The 18,621-nt window shown below is 48.3% G+C and overlaps 5 protein-coding genes across 5 annotated transcripts; all 5 read right to left on the bottom strand.

The window, feature by feature from the left end:
- Window positions 1-243: 243 nt before the first annotated feature.
- ANOM_002030 (SUMO protease ULP2) lies at window positions 244-4,209 on the bottom strand (the record flags this gene model as incomplete). The annotated part of the gene is made up of 7 exons (XM_015547287.1): window positions 244-1,999; window positions 2,051-2,116; window positions 2,167-2,556; window positions 2,619-2,662; window positions 3,073-3,867; window positions 3,926-3,995; window positions 4,070-4,209. 7 exons carry the CDS (start codon window positions 4,207-4,209, stop codon window positions 244-246), a joined length of 3,261 nt encoding a protein of 1,086 aa, XP_015411149.1.
- Window positions 4,210-5,249: 1,040 nt separating this feature from the next.
- On the bottom strand, window positions 5,250-6,688 carry ANOM_002029 (eukaryotic translation initiation factor 4E; the record flags this gene model as incomplete). The annotated part of the gene is made up of 3 exons (XM_015547286.1): window positions 6,493-6,688; window positions 5,606-6,355; window positions 5,250-5,529 (listed from the first exon to the last, which is right to left on the bottom strand). The coding sequence occupies exons 1-3, from the start codon at window positions 6,525-6,527 to the stop codon at window positions 5,250-5,252; spliced, it is 1,065 nt and encodes a 354-aa protein (XP_015411153.1). The 5' UTR covers window positions 6,528-6,688.
- A 1,145-nt stretch (window positions 6,689-7,833) lies between these two features.
- On the bottom strand, window positions 7,834-11,267 carry ANOM_002028 (putative protein kinase; the record flags this gene model as incomplete). Its single annotated transcript, XM_015547285.1, has 5 exons — window positions 7,834-8,041; window positions 8,097-9,688; window positions 9,769-10,024; window positions 10,085-10,382; window positions 10,463-11,267. The coding sequence occupies 5 exons, from the start codon at window positions 11,265-11,267 to the stop codon at window positions 7,834-7,836; spliced, it is 3,159 nt and encodes a 1,052-aa protein (XP_015411154.1).
- A 2,901-nt stretch (window positions 11,268-14,168) lies between these two features.
- Window positions 14,169-16,115, bottom strand: ANOM_002027 (uncharacterized protein; the record flags this gene model as incomplete). Its single annotated transcript, XM_015547284.1, has 1 exon — window positions 14,169-16,115. The coding sequence occupies one exon, from the start codon at window positions 16,113-16,115 to the stop codon at window positions 14,169-14,171; it is 1,947 nt and encodes a 648-aa protein (XP_015411159.1).
- A 565-nt stretch (window positions 16,116-16,680) lies between these two features.
- On the bottom strand, window positions 16,681-18,292 carry ANOM_002026 (GTP cyclohydrolase I; the record flags this gene model as incomplete). The annotated part of the gene is made up of 4 exons (XM_015547283.1): window positions 16,681-17,424; window positions 17,486-17,790; window positions 17,850-17,983; window positions 18,036-18,292. 4 exons carry the CDS (start codon window positions 18,290-18,292, stop codon window positions 17,122-17,124), a joined length of 999 nt encoding a protein of 332 aa, XP_015411160.1. The 3' UTR covers window positions 16,681-17,121.
- Between the last annotated feature and the right edge of the window lie 329 nt (window positions 18,293-18,621).

Raw genomic sequence — 18,621 nt, 5'->3', positions numbered from 1 at the left:
TAAATCCATATGTCCATAAATAATGCGTGGTATCTCGTGCACCCAGAGTAAGTTCTCCTGCTCATATGCCCGAACGCCTAATCGAGTACCAACTCCTATGGGGTTATCAGAAAAGACAAAAGCACAAAAAGGAGAAAATAAGAAAGGAAGAAAAATAAAGGAAAAGAAAACAAAAGAAAAGAGAGAGTGTGTTTCGGTTATCGACGCGATTGAACCGTAGTAAAGGCTTGATTTCACCGAAAACTATTTGGGTTTCTGCTTGGTAGAGTGCTGATTCTTTATGCTGTCTTGATAAGACGGCGGTATAATCTGCACTTCGACTGTCGGAAGCTTCGCTGGCTGCTTAGGCTTTTTCGTTTCTTTATTTTCGACCGGACACACTTCGTGATCTACCGGCTTCATCGCTGCTTGGTCGCTTGGAGACTTGTCTTTTTCAAGTATCTTCGATGGACAAGAGCTGGCTTCCTGAGCTTGCTCCTGACTGTTAGGGACCTGGACCTCGACAACTTTATCGTCTATTTTGTCTGATACATTTGGAACAGTAATTTCCACGACGGGGTTCTTAAGACTGGGCGCTATTTGATGCGTACCATCCCTCTCCGTTTTGAGATTTTGGTTACCGTCGGAAGTCGCGGGACTTGAGCGGTTCGAGGCTGGTCTCCGTTTCCTAAGCGGGTGCTTTTGTGCATCTATTTCAGTACTCGAGGAGACCTTGAGTTGCTGCTGCTGCGAGTCATTGCATTCTTCGTTTTGGGCGGATGTCGATGCAGAGGACCCTAGAAGGTACGATATCGGATATCTATCTGCTAGAACCCCCTTTTCACTTGCTTTTTCAGAGCCTGATAGCGCTTGCTCATCATAGAGGTCGTCCAGGAAGTCACGCAGTCGACGTCGAAGGATGCCGGACTTTAGAAGCGGCCAATCATCTTGCGTCTTCATTTCTCTTCTGAGAAGCTTCCTGACAAACAAGTCTGGGTCCTGAACAAACTTCTCTATGTATGCTAGAAGGTATAGACCACAGTCTGAATAGTTAGACTGCAAAGGGATCGCACGAGCCCTCATGCCTCTGATTAGGCTTCTGTCGATCTCAATGCCACGCTTAGATTTGGCCTCTTCGTAAAGATAATCGCGGAGATTACTAATGGTGGGCGAGCGAGACAGATCTAATGAGTCAAAAGTAATTATAGTTGCTTGACGGATATCGAATTTAGCACCTCCAGGCTTTCCGCTGGGCTTTGCCTTCTTCTTCTTCGAGCCCTTATTGGGAGACGCTGCTAGTTCAGAAGTTCCCACCACGCTAGCCTTTTCGGTGGACTCTACTTTGGCTGCAGGGCTAGAGAACTTGGCGGGAGAAAAGATAAGGTTCTCTTCTTGCTCTGGCCACTCTGTAGGGGGCATGCCCGGTGCACGGTCTTCAAGTTCTTCCTTGTCCGACAAGCTCATTGTCTCAAATGACTGGCGGGTTGCTTCGTCTTTCGCAGGTTCCGAATTTCGGTTGTCATTGGCTTTCACTGGTTTACCAGCAGGTAGCTCCTCAATGGGTTCAGGCGTTTCGGGGATTTCGCGGCCTTCACTCTCCGGTGCAGCCGAACTGTCTTTGTCACATTCAGATGGTTGTCGGTTCTCCGTGTTTTTGTCGGCAATACCAGGTAAGTTCGGCAAGTTGCAAATGATAGCGACGTACCAGTGAGCGTTTTCATTGATAGGAACCACGATGTAATCGAATGCGAAAATGTCAACCGCGCGAGTCCACTTTTGGACACCTTCATAATTAATATTTCTTCTGCCCTTGACGTTTGTCAGGGTTGCGAAGAAGTACGAGTTGAAGAAATAGACTCTCTTCGCTACCTCGTTGTTAGTCCGCTCTAAATGATCCTCGAGAAAACGTATATAGAAGCCTATGAGGTTATCATTCAAGAACTCGTTATCACGTAGCCGTTCACGGTCTTGGGCATCGACCTCAGCTTTTTTCTTGCCAAAGCGGGGATACACAAGCGGTCTAGCATTTGATTAATACAAGGACGTACATTAGCAAGAGAGGGGCACATACTTATGCCACTTCTTATCTTTCTCTTCAGCCTTTAGCTGAGAGCCATCGTCCTCAACCTCATCATCACTACGGTTCAAGTTAGTTGAGAACCTTGTTCATAGCAAGGGGCCACTCACCAAACGACTGTTGTTGCTGGTGCCCGACGCGACATTGACCGTGTTGCCCGATTAGAGAATGATGATCCGGGGAAAAGTTTCTTCACAGAACCTTTGTCCGCTACCTGTTCATTTGAGGGTAGTTCTCGTGTGCTTGGGGCGATCAAGTTTCCTAGAGTTTCTGTTGCTGATTTGGAACATTCCACCGAAGCGGTATCCGAAGGCTGTATTTGTCCGGCAGTATTCTCATAAGTGTCTTGCAAAGAGTCCGACAGTTTCACCCGCTTAGCGACTTCCGGCGCCCTGTACGATATTGATTTTGGCTTGTCTTCACCAAGATGCTTGGCTTCCTTCGCTTTCTTTTCCGCGAGATCTTCGGATCGTCTCATGAATGAATTTTCCAACCAATCGCTGTGATCATATAAGCTTCTGTGCGAAAGAGTCAAAAACATGGGATGATAGAGAAGACATACTCGCGTCTGTACAACAGCTGAACATGTTGCCCGTGCAGCAATCTCTGTAAGAGGTTACATAAAGTTTCCTGCTCCTCGGACGTGGAAAATTCCATGTCCATCTCGTTATCAAGCCCCCCTTTTCTGGAAAACAGTAGCCGAACTCTCCGACTAGGTGACTTCCCTTGTACGACCTTGTCAAGTCTCCCCAGAGAAATTCTTTCACCGTTCCAAGGATGTGTTATTGTAGTCTCTGTAGTCGCTGTAGACTCTTTAGTCTCCACATTTATTTCAAATGCTTCACTTGACCGGTGTTCATCCGACCCAAATCGAACGAAGGTGGCATAGAAGCATTTGACGGCTAATTTGGTTGGTGAGGTCGGGGCCTTTCTCCGCTTGTCGGATTTCCGATGGTTTTGGGAGGAGCCCGTGAATACTGTAGGCTGTATATCGGATGGAGAAGCCAGCGACCGACTGCACCCGGATGCTCTTTGGGTTCAGACATAGAATTGCTGGTTTCCTTTTCACGGCCTCTTTTCAGTAACATGGGTGCTGGTTGGACGGTTGCGCCTCCTTGCAGTTCATCAGGGCTGTCCCTCGAACTGTCCGGATGATTCTGATCTGTCGCAACGGAAGGACAATCGAGATTCGGACCATCTTGTTGTTCTTTCGACGGAGGCGAATGTACCTCAACACTCTCGATGGCTTCATGTTTCCCCGCTCGATCTGGCCACGCCAATTTGGCTGACTCCGGTTCCACGTCTGACGCCATTGCACGTCTTTCTCTGGCTGCATCTTCAGTAAATCGCTCTTCATAGTATTCATCCGAAAATAATTGAGTGTACTTTATAGAGCCTCGCTTGGGAGTTCGAGGGGGTTTAATGCCCCTCTCCACGTCACGATACTCATCAACTCTATTGCGTTTAGAACTCGGATCCCGTAGTTTTGTTCTATCTGAATGTTGACTAAGTGCAGGCGATAAACGGGTTGAGTGTCCACTGAGATATGTGTTGTCTGGGGGAATTTGCTCCATGATATCATCGTCGGGAATGCTTATGACCCCTCGAAAAGTGTCCTGGCTCTCTCGGCGCCGACGTTTCGACGGCCGCTCCTGATCGTCGTGTACGGCACCATTTTCTGGACGGGTGACGATACCTCTAGTACTTCTTTGACTGCTGCTGCTCTGATCTGCTTTCCCTCGCGCGCGAACTGGTCCACTCTCTCGAACACGCCGTGAAATTGTATCGTAAGGTTTGAACGCTTGGATGTTCTATGGACATATATAGTCAGAAGAAGGACGAACAATAGCCCGGAATCCGATCGCATACCAATTTACTCTTGCGACCATACTTTTGCCCCGCACTTCCAGGTACAATCTTTACCGCAGCAGGGTCGGACCTGGAAAAGTAACCACCTGTAAGCTCCGCGTTCGCTAGGCCATCAGAATCCGATATGACAATCGCAAGACCTACCGTATGGTATTGCCGGGCAATAGTCTCTCTTCGTCGTTTTGAGTAGGTAGACGTGTCTGGCTCCGCGTCGACTTATCCTCTCCAAGCCTACCGCCCAACGTATCAGCATACTCGGAATCGCTTTTGCGCTGCGAGGTCATATTTACAGACGCCGCATCCCTACACCCGGTCGAGGAATGGTCTGGCGTAGTTGTAAACGTACAGATTCAGAGCGTTGGGGTCTTTCGGCATAGCTATGGGTTGATTGGATCTAAAAAAAAGCAAAGAAATTTAGCCCGTGCATAGGTATAGTCCCACCCCCCCGACGGAGTTGGATATGAATGTCCGAAGTCGACCATGTAGATCAGCCATACTAGAGAAAACCTTGGGAGAAATATACACAAAAGGCCACATACATCTGGGGAGTGTATAGGTATGTCCACAGCAGACCCTACAGACAGAGATCCGGTCCTCTCACCGGACGTCTGTGTCCGTCGCACTTGGTCGGAGGTCGCATCAAATGGAAAATGGTTGACTGTGGTTGGTCGGGATTCCGTCGGTTCACTGGGGATCCAGTTGGACAAGAAATCTGAAATCCTCCCAAACATGTATTCACACCAAAGATCATTGCATCACTGGGACAAGTTCAGCAGATATTCGATTCCCATACACATAGAGGGGAAACGTGATTGACAAGAAAGAAAGCATCATGACGGAAGAAAAAAAGGCGGTGGGAACTCTTTCTGCCCACTGTCCTGTTCATGCGGGCAATTAATTTGCAGCCATCAATGAGGTAGAGTTCAGAAAAAGCAAAAAACAACCAATAACTGTACTAAGGTATCGACAAACACTACAAACGGTAGTAACTCAATCATTGTCTCAGGGAATGATCCTTTAATATACTACTACTTTACACTCCACACTAAGATAAAAAAAACAAAAACTAAAGCTTTACAATAGATACATTTCAGTCCGAATGTAAATCACCTGGCAGTGATTGCGCTTCATGCACCAGGCATCCCCTAAAAGTTCCTGTGAACTTGCATAGCATCTGGCGTAAAATAGAACAATGACGAGAAATGAAATCAAGCCCAAGTCAAAACAGACGCACTATTCGCCCAATGCCCCGATCCCAAATCGTCCCAATTATTTTTTGTTTTCTTTACTATACAGGACCATAAACCAGGCTCAGATAATCATGTCACGACGCCGCTCCCTTTTCTTTATCTCCCGTAGAGTCATCATTAGCCGTAACTCTTCGTCGATCTGTACCTAGATTTTGATGTGGGTTGTTGTTGTTGTTGTTGTTGTTATTGTTGTGGTGATGGTGATGGTGGTGATGATGGTGGTGGCCGTTGTTTCCGGCGGCCTTCTCCTGACGAGCTTGATCAATGGCAGAGCGCTGAGCAATGCTGTCGTCGTGGCTCTTCCAGACAATGTTGGTATCGATCGGGAAGCCCAGCAGACGCTTGATCGTTTCCCTGCGCTGCATTAGAAAACAGAACGAAAAGTTTTCAAGGCGAGCCCTGAAAAAGAAAATCCAACAATAAAGCTTACCGGATCTTGATATTGCGCCCACCGTCAATCCTGGTCCAGACACTCAACACGTCCTCGCCACTCCGTACGCTGAGGACAGCACCGCAAACTTCATCACCAGCCTCCGCGAACTGGTCACCAACCATAGCTAAGAGAAGATCCTCCCAGTACCGATCAGCAACACCCTTCTTCAATCTCACCACCCACTTCCCACCCTTCTTGTTGGCATCATCTTCCCATACAGGGCGAATGCCCTTTTTAAAGATATGATAGTCGGAAACAGTGGGTAGAAGAGAAGGCCGCTTCAAGTGCGAATATATCGACCAGAAACTTTCGACCGAGGATATAGATGCAAGGGGGACGGTTGACTTTTCGTAATCGGAGTATTTAGGCGTGGGTGGACGGTACCAAATGATCCAGGTGGATTTCAGAGGGTGTTCTCTGATGATAGAACTAGCGGCCTTCGTCTTCGTGCCCTCCACCGAGTCGTGTTCCGTCGGGTTGTCTCGTTTCTCGAGGGGCGTCTTGAGGTCGGAGCCGCCGGGAGTTTTGGGGGCACCGAAAGATGCAAAGGCGCCGGATCCCAGGCCGAATGCAGACGAGGCGTTCGTCGACGGGGAGGACACACCGCCCGAAAGAGGAGATAGAGCGTTGAAGGGATTCGATCGACCGTGGGAGCTATCAGGACCAAAACGCTTTGTGCGGGGAAGTTCGACTTTGGCACCGTCTTTGCCGTCTGTTCCCGTCATAGACAGAGACAACTTAGAGGAGCTGGAACGCGGTGAAACGATCAGCAATGACCCCTCGAAAAATCACCAATGTACAAAAATGGAAAAAGGAGGAAGAATGTTTAAAAAAGAAAAAACAAAAAAACAAAAAAGAAGACGACGACGACGACGTATACGTACTTGGATCGGCGAGTCCAAAGATTTGCGTTATCCATGATAGCTACCTAATGAGACGGCTCAGAAAACGAGCGGTCATCAGGCAATAGAACGGAGAAACTGGCGGCTTAACTGCGTAGGGTAAAAACCGAATGATACCGTATATCTGGAAAGCGCTAAAATGTTCAATGCAGACGAAAGGCAGATGGTGGCAGTTCGAGAGAAAAAGGCGGAAGAATAAAAGCGACTAATATAGTAATTAAAACAAGATGTTGAGCAAGAACAACGGAAGCTAAAGAAAGGGAGTAGAAATCGTGATCGTGATCGTGAACGTTAAGCAGAGGTGGGGGGAAGAATGCGGATTGCAAGATTGAACTGGAAGAACTCAAGTCACTGTCCGCTCGATTGGAAGAAATGGATAATTATTGCCCTTCGCGTTTCGTCCATTTCTTCGAGCTCCTCCGCCCTTGTCCAATCACCGTCGAGCCCCGCTCTCGGCCTCCCGCACCGTCGTTTTTCCTTCTTTTTTTCCTTTAAATTCCCTTCTTCCTTCCCTTTCTTCTCTTCTTCTTCACAAAACCCAAGACCACCAACTCAAATCATCGCCAGCTGCAACGTTTTTTCTACTCCACTGCACTGGCGACTCCGATGAGTGTGTCGAGAACAACTATTCAAACCCGCTTCTAAAACCATCATCACGAGGGCTTCTCGGCTTCCATGATGCGGTGATGACCTGTATGACGGGACATACCTTTTCCTAATTAGAGAATGTTTGATGTTTGCCTTTTGCATAAAAGCAAGAACGACAATCCACCACCATGGTTACTGCCGTACATGGTTGGTAGCTATCACTCTGGTGCGTTCACTTCTTTTCTGCCAATTCTCGGCCGCCGCCGTGCTTGAAAACACCAGTCCATGAGGAAAAAATCATTCTCTGGTAAGCCGAGGTGCTCAACCGCTTTTCTACACTGCCTTCTTGGCTAAGCTGGTTGAGTGTGAGGTTTCAAAGGCAAAGTCTGATCTGTTGCACTTGGTTTCAATGGCATATGCCGAGCTGTTCCGATTGGCTTTGGTCATTAAATACTGACCAGCAAATAGTAGATTGATCGTATTACTCCCTCTTTGGGACGTCTAAATTGTAGAAACATAACCGATGTGTACGAAAATATAAAAACCAGTGCATCTCGAATAGGAGAAATTCTATACATTCGCTACACTATAATAGCTCCTGTGATAATCACAATAAGCATTGGATATATGCTGTCAGAACGCGTGACCATAATTCTTATCGTGGAAATTTTTTGAAATCAAGTCCCCACGCAAATATTGCATCCCAGTGATGCGACGCATGTAGCCGTTTTTGACCTATTGTTCCGTAGGCTGTGCTGAAGATTGCGAGTCCTCGGCGTCTTGCCTGGCACGTTTCGTTTCTCTCTCGCTGGGTGGAGCTGAAGTACCAGCCTTCCGTTTCTCTTTGTCTCTCTGATACTCAGCGCGGCGAGCTTCCCTGTCCTTCTCTTTGCGGAGTGCTTTGGATTCAAATTCATGCCAATCGCCCTCAATGTTCTCCAGTCTAGTATTCTGTTAGATAACACACTTAGAAAGTACCATACCACTTGAACACTTACTCAATGGCTTGTTGGGGCCTAGGCTCCTCCGAAGCAAAGTACGGATGTGCAAGTATCTCCTCAGCAGTTGGCCGTGCAGTCGGGTCATAACGGAAAATTTGAGAAACCAAGTCCAGAGCCGCTGGGGTTAGGATTTGCCCATACACCTCCTCAAAAACCCTTCTCTTTCGTTCAGTCGGGCGCATCAGCTCGAACCAAGGCATCTCAACAATGTCTGGCCATTCTGCTCGTGTCGGAGTCCCGAGACAATTATAGAGCTTCTCCATTTGGCTGATCTCGCCCCCCTCGCCGGGGAAAACGGCTTTCTTTGTGAACATTTCGACGTATACGCAAGCCGCACTCCAAACGTCAACTGCCGGTCCGTACCTGGTTTCACCCAGGAGAAGCTCCGGCGGTCGGTACCATATAGTGATAACACGATTTGTGTAATCAAGTTGTCGACTCTTTGAGAAGAATCTGGCCAAACCGAAGTCGGCGTATTTTAGTTGTCCACGGTTGCTGATAAGAATATTGGCGGCCTTGATGTCGCGATGCAGCACTCCACGATGATGAAGGTAGCTCAATCCTTCGAACATTTGCTTTGCCAGGTCCTTTTTATGAGCTGCCGTAAGTGTGAAAGTCGGGTGATTAATGAGACCAGTAAGGTCATGGGAGAGATACTCAAACACCATAAAGCACTCATTCCTCTCTACCATGACTTCCAGCAAGCTCACAACATTGTCGTTGCGGAGGTGTTGCAGCAACTTGATCTCGCGCACAGCCGTGACAGGGAAGCCATCTTTCTCGCCCTCCATTCGTATCTTCTTCAATGCCACCTTTCTCTGGGTATACACATGAATTGCCTTGAAGACCTTTCCATACGTGCCAGCTCCAATAACAGATTCATTTCCAGGTTTCCGGTAATAAACAGAGTCCGATTTAGCGAATTCTTCAGGAAGGATGGGACGTGGTTTCGGCCGTGTCAGAATTTTAGGTTGTTTCTTGGGTTCCGGAGAGCGATCCCGGCGGCGTTCAGGACGGAAATCCTGTCGTCGGTCACCTCTTCTCCTGTCATGGCGATGATCAAAACGATGATCATCCTTCCGACCGTCGCGCCTATCCCTAGGATCACGGAACCCGCGCGGATCCCGGAAATCGCGCCGGTCATTACGCCCCCTGTCGCGATCTCTTTCACGATGTCGGTCTCTTTCTCTCTCACGGTCCCGCTCACGACGATCAAAACGTGGCTCAGGCTTGAATTTGGGAGGCGGACCACTCGCCATCCGATTACGCGGAGGCTCGGCCACCCGGGCAGGTGGCTCTCGGGCCAGCATCCTTTGCGCCAGATCCGGAACGGGTTTCGGAGCAGGGGCTGGAGTTGTCTTCGCCTTGAAAGCAAAACTGATTTTGCCTCCCTTATTTGGGTTCGTAGAGGTATCAGACTGTCCTATATTCGTAGGTAGCATTTTCTGGGCATCGTCGACCTCTGACTCTGGCTTTTCCTCGCCTACCGGGCGATCTTGGCCACCAAGCCTGAAAGCAATATTACTCTGAGCAGGACCAATAGATGTCTCATTTTCCGAAGCCGTTGGAGGTGGAGGGGTTTGTGACGTCTGCCCATGTGATGTATGTGGGCTATGAGGCCCCCGACCCCGGGATCCGGGACCACTCCACTGATAACTGGTAAAATTACCCCGGCCACGCGGGGAAGGTGCATTGCTGTAATTTTGGGAGCCTGAAGCAGAGAATCTACGGCCGCCTCCTTGGTTCTGATAGTTTCCGCGATAGCCTGAATGGCCTCCACGAGGACCTGTGGGAATATGGTTCGCAGACGGATGAAATTGGCTTTGGCCTTGATAAAACTGGCTCTGTGGACCAGTCGGCGGCTGTCTGTACGGAGGAGAACGACTAGACATTGCACCCAGGTCAGCACTATTGGAAGAGTTTCTCTATAAGACAGGAAGAAGAAGAAAAGGGAAGGAGAATTAGAAGAAAGAAGAAACACCTACCCGGGGTGAGGAGGTTGCTGCCCATTCCAACCGCCCCGTCCACCCGAATACGGAGAGGTAGATTGTGGGGAACCATGGTAGGAATTAGACGGGGTCACGTATTGCGGCGAGGTCGAATATTGTCTGGAATCAAGATGTGGACGGGGGTTTGAGCTCTTGGTGTCCCGTGCATCAGATGCCCGCATCCCATGCATCGAAACGGACTCACGTGGGGCATCTCCATCTACCAAAGCACCAGTAGTCTCAACATCAAAGCTTGGAATTGGGCCAGGGGGAGACGGGGATCTGAGAGGGTTATCTGCAGACCGGATTGGTCTAGCCGAATGCATAGCTATAGATTCCCGCCGGGAGGCAATAGATAACCTTGAGCCCACGGACTCTGCTGAATGGCGAGATACAGATCGATGCCGCGGGTCGCGTTCAGGATCGTCTTCAGGGCGAGGGCTGTGCAACCGACGACGAGGGTAGTTGTAAGATTTCGCACCACGAGTGGGAGACTTCGAGTGTCTTGGGCGGGAAGAACTTCGTCGACCAGCCTCGTCCTTCCGGCGGTCTCTCCCTCGTCGTGGTGACCTTCGACCCGACCTACCGCGACCTGGGAAACGTCCTCGGCCCCGTTTATGTGGAAAACTTCGCTCAGAGTCGTCACCCGGCCGACTATACGAGTGGCGAGGAGGTTCTTGAGTAGAGTGGCGGGGATGCAGCCAGGTGAAGGACCTCGTGTTCTTTTGCGTTTTGATGGAGGGGGTGCAGAGGGAGATTGATCTCTGCGGTAGTCCCGCTCGATCGGCCTGTCAACCTCCAGCGAATAGTGCGAATCTAGATCGGGATGCTCAGTCGGTTTGGGCGAAGAGTGACGACCAAAGTTCTGGCTTGGTTGGAAGTCTGACGGTGGAGGACCAGGGGAGGCACGAGCCGACACAGTACCAGGGGAAAATTCACGGTGTGAACGGTGTTCTTCGTTATCCGCTTGCGCGAAAGAACGCGGTGGCGGCGACCGTCCTGGGTGATCGGGTCTACCCCCTTTGGGTCGGCGACGACGTTGTCGTTCACGGTATCTCTCCCTCCCCCTATCGCGGTGCGATCCTCGAGATCTGTGCCTTTCCCGATCTCGTTGGTCTGTAGTGTTGGTGGAGGCTCTCCACTGGTCTCTCAACACCGGACTCCTACGGGACCCAGCCATGTAAACTTCTTCAACTGCATCTGGTTTAAATAAATGAAGGTAGGGAGGCAGTCGGAATCAGATGGTATGGACCACTGAGAGATAGAAGGATTCGCATATAGATAATAAGCGCAGGAGATTCCGGTGGAGCCTATCGTTCGTCTAGTCTGCCGGGCGTGTTGACCGCGTTCACTGAATGCTTTCCTGTCGGGTAGTGCGGAGGCCTGGTTTTTCCGGGGTGGAAAGAGAATAGCCCTGTATCTGAGAAAGAACAGAACGTCAAACCTCCAAAATCAAAAACGTTTAGTAGATAAGAGGGGTTGGCTTGTTTTCCTTTCTTCGTTTCTATAAGGGGAAGACGCACCTCGCTGTTTGGGTGTGAGCTTGGGTTCTCTTCCCTTCTCCTTTCTTCTCTTTTCCTCTTTTTTATTGAGTGCATACGAATAAAATCAAGGTTGTGGTGACGGCAATCTACTTTCTTGACAGGCATATTTTAAGTGGTGGTCCTGGCGGGAGGAAAATCAGGTGGGCGACTGACGGGCGGCTCGTCAATCGGTCATTCCCATGCTGGTCTCCTCATTCTCCGGTTCTTTTGCCTGCAGTGCGGGTTTACTACGATAGTGGCCAACGGTCGCGCAACGCAACTGATAACAGGCAAGAGCTGCAGTCATGGATCAGAAACGCTCGGATGCCTTGAGCCCGAGGCAAAGTAAAAAGCACAGAATAGCCACTCAACACAGTCTGGGCTTCCTTCAGAGCGTTGTGGTCTTGGCTTCAAGACTAATGTCGACGTGTCGATCAAAGGAAGCTATTCTTTGCCCTCAGGATCTCACTCGAATAATCCTGTTCTTCCCTTTGCTTAATTCTTCTTCTTCTTCTTCTTCTTCTTCTTCTTCTTCCTCCTTTCGACAAGTCTGGATATGTTAGTCTTGGTTGACGTATGAGTTCTTGGCTTGTTTTCTCTCTGGCCATCCCTCCCACCCCAAATCTCTGAGCTTCTTGCCTTCGTAAGGTTGTCTCCAACCGTGGATAGAAGTGAATATCTCTTCGCTTCGTAACACACAGGCCTATCTACGGGATGCAATAAGCCAACAATGAAGAAATGACAAATAGGCAGATGAATCTGCCACAGTAGGATTTCGTCATTGTTGGTTGCAAAATCCACAAGGTGGTATCCTGATTTTGTTAGTATGCAGTGATGGAGTGATTGCCGGATGCCATTCAAGACATCTAATAGTCCCTCACTGCGTCGCACATTAAGGCCAAACGGGCGAGAAATAAAGAGATACAACAGATCCCCAACAATGATGCGTAGCATGTAGATGTTGCAAGGGCACTGCAGAACTTTCTTTCGGTGCTTCAGTCAACAAAGATATAAATCTGTCTCGCCCAAAAGAAAGACAACAACAATGTCATCTGTGTTTTTACTTGAAAATAATCACAAATATGAGGCACTCCCAGTCATGCTCCACTTCAATGGGTAGCAGCCAGGCTTGCTGTAGGGCGAAAACACTTGTAAGATCTACCAATATGGCGAGGTACGCCTGGTCGAACTGAGGAATAGCCAGGCTTTATTTGCGGACAATTCACGCTCATCCTCGACCTAGAGCGATTTAGAATTAAGAACCCGTGGGGATGCATACCTGACAAAGGAACTTGGCGGAGCTTGCGAAAAGACCGGCATGGTCACCGGGAATCCCGCAGAGCGCCTGTTAGTAGTTGTATCGAAAGAAAAAAGAGAAACAAGCAAAGGCGTGTTGTAGAAGAAAATATCTTTTAAGGTCTCTTGCCCCCGGAAAGGTCTAGATTTATTGCCTAATCGAGACGTATATGGGCGCGAAGTGTTGTTGGCTCATGACGTGTAAATGGGCGGTGGGGATGCGGATTTAGTGAGTAGGTCGGGACCAACCCAACAAACCGAGCATCGCGGTATCGAGCAGCTCTGGTAGGGTCAGGCATCACTAGGCAGGCCATACAATCCTATCCGGTCGATCACGAAGCCTGATCGATTACCACATCTCAGGGTGGGGGCCCAGGGCATGCAAGCTCATCGCATACGATGTTTAGGCGAATTTGGTGGGAGGTCGAGGTTACTGTAGGCTTGGACTTGGAGTACTGAGTGCGATCCACGTGATCCGGCGGGCCGCGGAGGAATTGGATCCACTTATAATAATGCCTCAGGCATAAACATGGTCCTTGGTGTACGTTATCAATGAACTGTGTAGCTTGATTGTAGTTATAACATTTTTGAGAAGTGTATGTGCAAAATTTAGCCTAGCTCAAAATCTTATCACTTATTCCTCTAGCTCTAAATCCTCTCAATCTGGCATATATAACCCCTGGTACAAGGGGCACTACTAGAATTATCCTGACAGTATAGTTGATGGTTATTGGCAATAGATTCCTCTGATCTTTTTGTAGGCAACTTGAGTTAGGGTTACATATAAATTAACATGCTAGGTAAAGCCCAGTATCTCATTGTTCGATATTATAACAAACATAATAACGAACTTATTTGCCTAATTCTTGGTAAATCTATAAATTATTGTATCTTTTCAGGTAGCCTGTACCCATTTAAACAAGATATCGATTTTGTATTAGTTTTTAACAAAGCTGAGATTGAATTTTCTAAGCGCCGAGTGTTTTAGTGTACATGAAATACCAGATCATCATGCTGCTAGTGCAATCGTTTACCATATTTGGTAAAACTGGGCTAAAAAGAATTCATGTCATCAGGGCAGTGAATCAAAATATTTCCCCACGTATGTTCAAGAGAAAAAAAAAAAAAAAAAAAAAAAAAAAAAGAACAAGGTCCCATTACAATCTCCCTATACAAACCACCATCCCACAGTCTCACATCAAAAAAACAAGGCCGACGCACGGGTCTTGGCTAGACGTCGTTGATGTTCTAGTCAGACCCGGCTAGTTCAATCTGACAACATTTTGCCAGTCTATACCTTGCGCACCCGCCTCACGCTTCATTTCTTCATCCCACGAAGTAGCAGCTTGACTGAACCGTGAATAGTAACGGGCCCTATTACCAGTCAAGAAGATATCCTGGTACATATCACCAAGATTAAGCTGCCTCCTGGCCATTTCTCTCAAAATGAGCTCATCGGGCTGGATGAATTTTGTGACTCTTTCGTGTCGGCCATATCCTTCATACTGAAGTGCTCCAACCTCCTGAGGAGGTACTCCATAAACGTACAGGTCAGTCTCATGTGGCAAAGGATTATACTTCCAACGGACAAAATACTTGAGAGTCTCGAACTCGCTTCGAAGAGCAGCATCCCTCAAGACGTCCCAAAGCACGGTCATAGTAGGCTGAGCCATCAATAAATGGTATAAACGGCCCGTGATACTCTCACGTTTCTTCCTCAACAGCATATCGAGCTGGGCAATGAAGATCATTGCGAAGAAAAGTTCGATATCTTGCCACAAATTGCGGTTCATCATCGTCCATTCACGACGCCGGTTATCGGGGATATCCATGATGAACCAGAGCTTCTTGATGACTGGCTCACATGGCTTTGGCAACCCATAGCCCGCAACGAGCATATTTTCCATGATTTTCTTCACCGTTTTCTCGCGGTAGATGATCATTTGTAACCAGCAAAAGGACGGCGCAAGGTCGTTTTCGCCTACAATGTCGCGAGCAGGGATAGGCTGCCGCCTGGCATTTGTGTTATCGATGCACAGCCTCGAATAACATCTGAACGGAAATATTTGCGAAGATTCGGGAGCGTCCCTCGTCGCCTGGCGTTTTATGATATCAAAACAATTCCTCTTCACGAAGCGATTAAACGGCTTGGAGATCGAGAGTAAATTGATCAATTCTTCAACGTTGAGATACATTGTGAACTCCAGAGCTAGACCTTGATGATAAGTGAAGGCTAGAAGAATATCAAAGCCGTTGTGTGGGAGGCCTGTGGTATTCGAGCTCTTGTTACTGGTATCCGGAGAAATAGTATTACTATTTAATGGCAGAGGGCTGATCGAGCCACGAGCTAAGGTAGGGAAAAGCTGAAGCCGAGGCTGTGATCTATCCTGCTGATGAGGCACGGCAAGATGGCTATTTCGCTGCGTGGGCCGTCGAGCCTCTGCCCTTCGAATCCGATCCCCTTCAGAGGGTTGACGGGGTCTTTCACTAGCATGAGGCTCAGATTGACGTCCACCCGAAGCACTTGATCCCTCGTGAGACACGGTATTCCTGCCTTGAGAATTTTCGGATCGAACCTGGGCTGCCGGTTGCGTTCTCAAACCCGCGCCAGGATTGCTGCCGCACCTGGAGATTGGCTGTCTCTGAAGAGATATAGGACTGCGGGAACCCTGAGTTGGCTGAGCAGGAAGTGGGTGAAGTACGCCAGTGAACCTTGCAGGTGGGATATGAGGGATTGAAATACCATTGTTCGTGATCTGCACCAAAGAAGGATTGTTTGGTCTGTTCACGATACCCTGATTACCGCCCTGGGTCTGGCCAGTTGTGGGTGGCCTCATTGGTATCAAATTCTCAGGCGCAATTCCTGCTAGCAGCTGCTGCCGGAGTAGGTATGCCTGCAGGGCCTTATCTGAGGCTGTCATTGTGTCTGTCGAAATCTGAGCTGGAACGGGTATTGAGCTAAAGCTGGATCGTCTGACTGGCTGAGCTGGGTTCGAAATAGACGAATGCATGGAGGTATTGGTGGTTGGATCAATGCTTTGCCTAGCATGTGGAGTGCTGCTTTGCATCGAGCCCTTTGGATGGCTACCACTTCTAGGTTCGATTGCAGAGGCGCGCTGTCCATGGCTAGAGCCTTGTCCCCTCGAAGGGGTAGAGAGCATAACCAAAGTTTGAGCAGCTTCAATATCTTTATCATCTAGCGCCTCCATCCTCGGTCACTTCGTCACCACTTGCATCAATAAGGAGCTTTGGAGGAGATAGTATGGTCAGTGATCTGGTGGAGGTACAACTTCACAAGTGTTAGTATGATTTGGAACACCAACCTTTGAAGCTTGATGAAGGACGGTTACTATTGATACTTGCTGAGCAACTGGAAGTATGAAGTTATCACCCCGGATTCAAATATTTAAAGGCAGGTCCAACTGTCGTCTAAGACAGAAGATAAATTAATTTTGACATTTAAAACCCTGGAGTGAATATGTATTTCCTGTAAGATAGCTCAAAGCATGGCATCCAGTGAATCCAGTCTTAAGACAGTGAGCACGGACCTAGCACTCAAATTCACAGAATACACACCGCTATGATGATGCAAATGCAGAGAGCAATAAAGCCCCAGTAGCTATTTCAAAGAGTGAATCACTATGCCAACCAGTCCTTGCTCATACTAAGAAGTGAATTTCAGAAATTGGGCTGCGTCGACAGTCTCCACTGCGGTATATTCCGGTTGCTATAGATGCTAAATGTCCACTAACAACAAATGTATTGGGAAAATGTAATTGCTAGCGTGAAACAAAGATAGTGTTGAACCGACATTGAATATCGTCTCATAACGTAATGAGTTCATATGCCAATAGCTGAGCTGAGCTGAGCTGAACCCTATCAGTCTCTCTCACCCTTCCTCATTCCGTGTGCCCTCTATTGGTTCTGTATGTATTTCCACAAAAGCAACCGGAGTAATATGACAAGTATCGTGCATGGTCTGCTGCAGCGAAATGAAGAAATCCAGGGTGTATCCAAGTAGTGTTTATAGGAACAAGAAGAATATAGCATAAAAGAATAAGAGATCTGCCAACCGTGTGGCTCGGTAGAAAATCAGAACAATCAGATCCAAAATAACCTGTTGAGAGGTAAACCGCCCCTAACTCCGTTGAAATCATGAATACCATCCACTGTTAAAAAGAAGGTAACAAGTATGTGTCATAGACATAGAAGACATTATCTCCGGTGCAAAAGAGTCAAGAATTCCTCCCTGGTCTTTGCGCTAGATCGCATGCATCCCAACATGCAGCTTGTTGTGGTGGTGCTGCTTGTTTTTTGCACACCGCGCATCACCATACAGAGGTGCGAGGATTCCATGACGACACCAACACCTAATGGCTTCAAGACGTCCGATATGGCGAGTGCGACTTGTTTGGTAAGGCGCTCCTGCACTTGTAGCCTCCTGGAGAACATTTCCGCCAGGCGCGCCAATTTAGAAAGCCCAAGAACACGGCGATCGGGGATATAGCCGATATGCATCTGTGGAGAAGACAACTGGTCAGCAATGTTGCATGGTCCAAATCTAAGACGTTGTCCATACCTTTCCCATAAAGGGAACCATGTGGTGTTCGCATAGAGAGAAAACCTCGATATCCTTGACAATAACTAGCTCATCGTGGTCCTCATGGAAAACAGCTCCATTGACCAGATCCCTGACATTCTCCTCGTAGCCTTTGGTGAAGTAGAGCATGGCTTTCGCATATCTCTCTGGGGTTTCCCGCAAACCTTCTCTTTCCGGATCCTCTCCAATGCACTCTAGAATGGTTCTCACTGCTCCTGCCAATTTTTGAACTCGTTCTTCCGTTTCCTCGGGCGAAGATTCCAGCCGCGCCCTTGTGCCAGGACCTATTGGGTAAAAATAGTTAAACGATATGTTCATTGGAAACGTTAGCCATGTCACTTACAAGGCCAGCTCAGCCCATCAAAATCGATTGGAGGATATAGAGTGTATGGACTTGCTGGGCGGCTAGCTGTCGATGGTGGGCTCAAAGCCCGGGTGTCATCTCTTGAGTCACCGGGCACGTCATTCAAAGATGGCCTAGAAACTCGATTAGTCACGATTTGAATGTCAGGGTGTACAAGCAACGTACTTCACCGCGCGTGAGTCAGTATTCGATTCTTTCGTGACAGGCGTAGATTCATCGACAGGGTGTACAGCTGTCTCTGGCAAATTGAACTCTGCCGGGACGTGGGGGGCAAATGAGGAGCGAATAGATGAGTTGAGACTCTCCCTTTCGCGAGCACCACGAGAGTTCATGGGGGAATTAAGAGAAGAGCTCCCGTTCAACAGACGAGGTGGAACAGCGGATTTGGGCTTTGAGCCTTGGGGAGGAGATCCAGAACTCATGGTGGAGGTGGAGGATGGTAGAAACAAATGAGTAATTAGTTAGTAGGTAGTTATGTGGAGGGGGGAATTAGTCCGCCGATGGAATTGCCCAGCCAGGGCTTTTTAGTATACAGATGATGGAGGAGCAGGCGACAATTCAAAAACTTGGGTTCATAACAGTTGCGGTAATTATAAAAAATTATTCAGGCATGCAATAATGAAACATATTTATGATAATTTCGAGGAGGGGCAGAAAAAAGAAGAGCTAAAGAGGGGACGCCGTTTTTCAATGGCGACATTCTTGACGGGGCCGATTGAACGATTGGACCTTCTCCGGCGCCGATCTGATT

This window comes from Aspergillus nomiae, assembly GCF_001204775.2.
Source record: "Aspergillus nomiae NRRL 13137 chromosome Unknown contig00017, whole genome shotgun sequence".
NCBI lineage: Eukaryota > Fungi > Ascomycota > Eurotiomycetes > Eurotiales > Aspergillaceae > Aspergillus > Aspergillus nomiae.
Note: the sequence above shows the minus strand (reverse complement) of the source record. Positions and strands in the feature narration are given on the sequence as shown.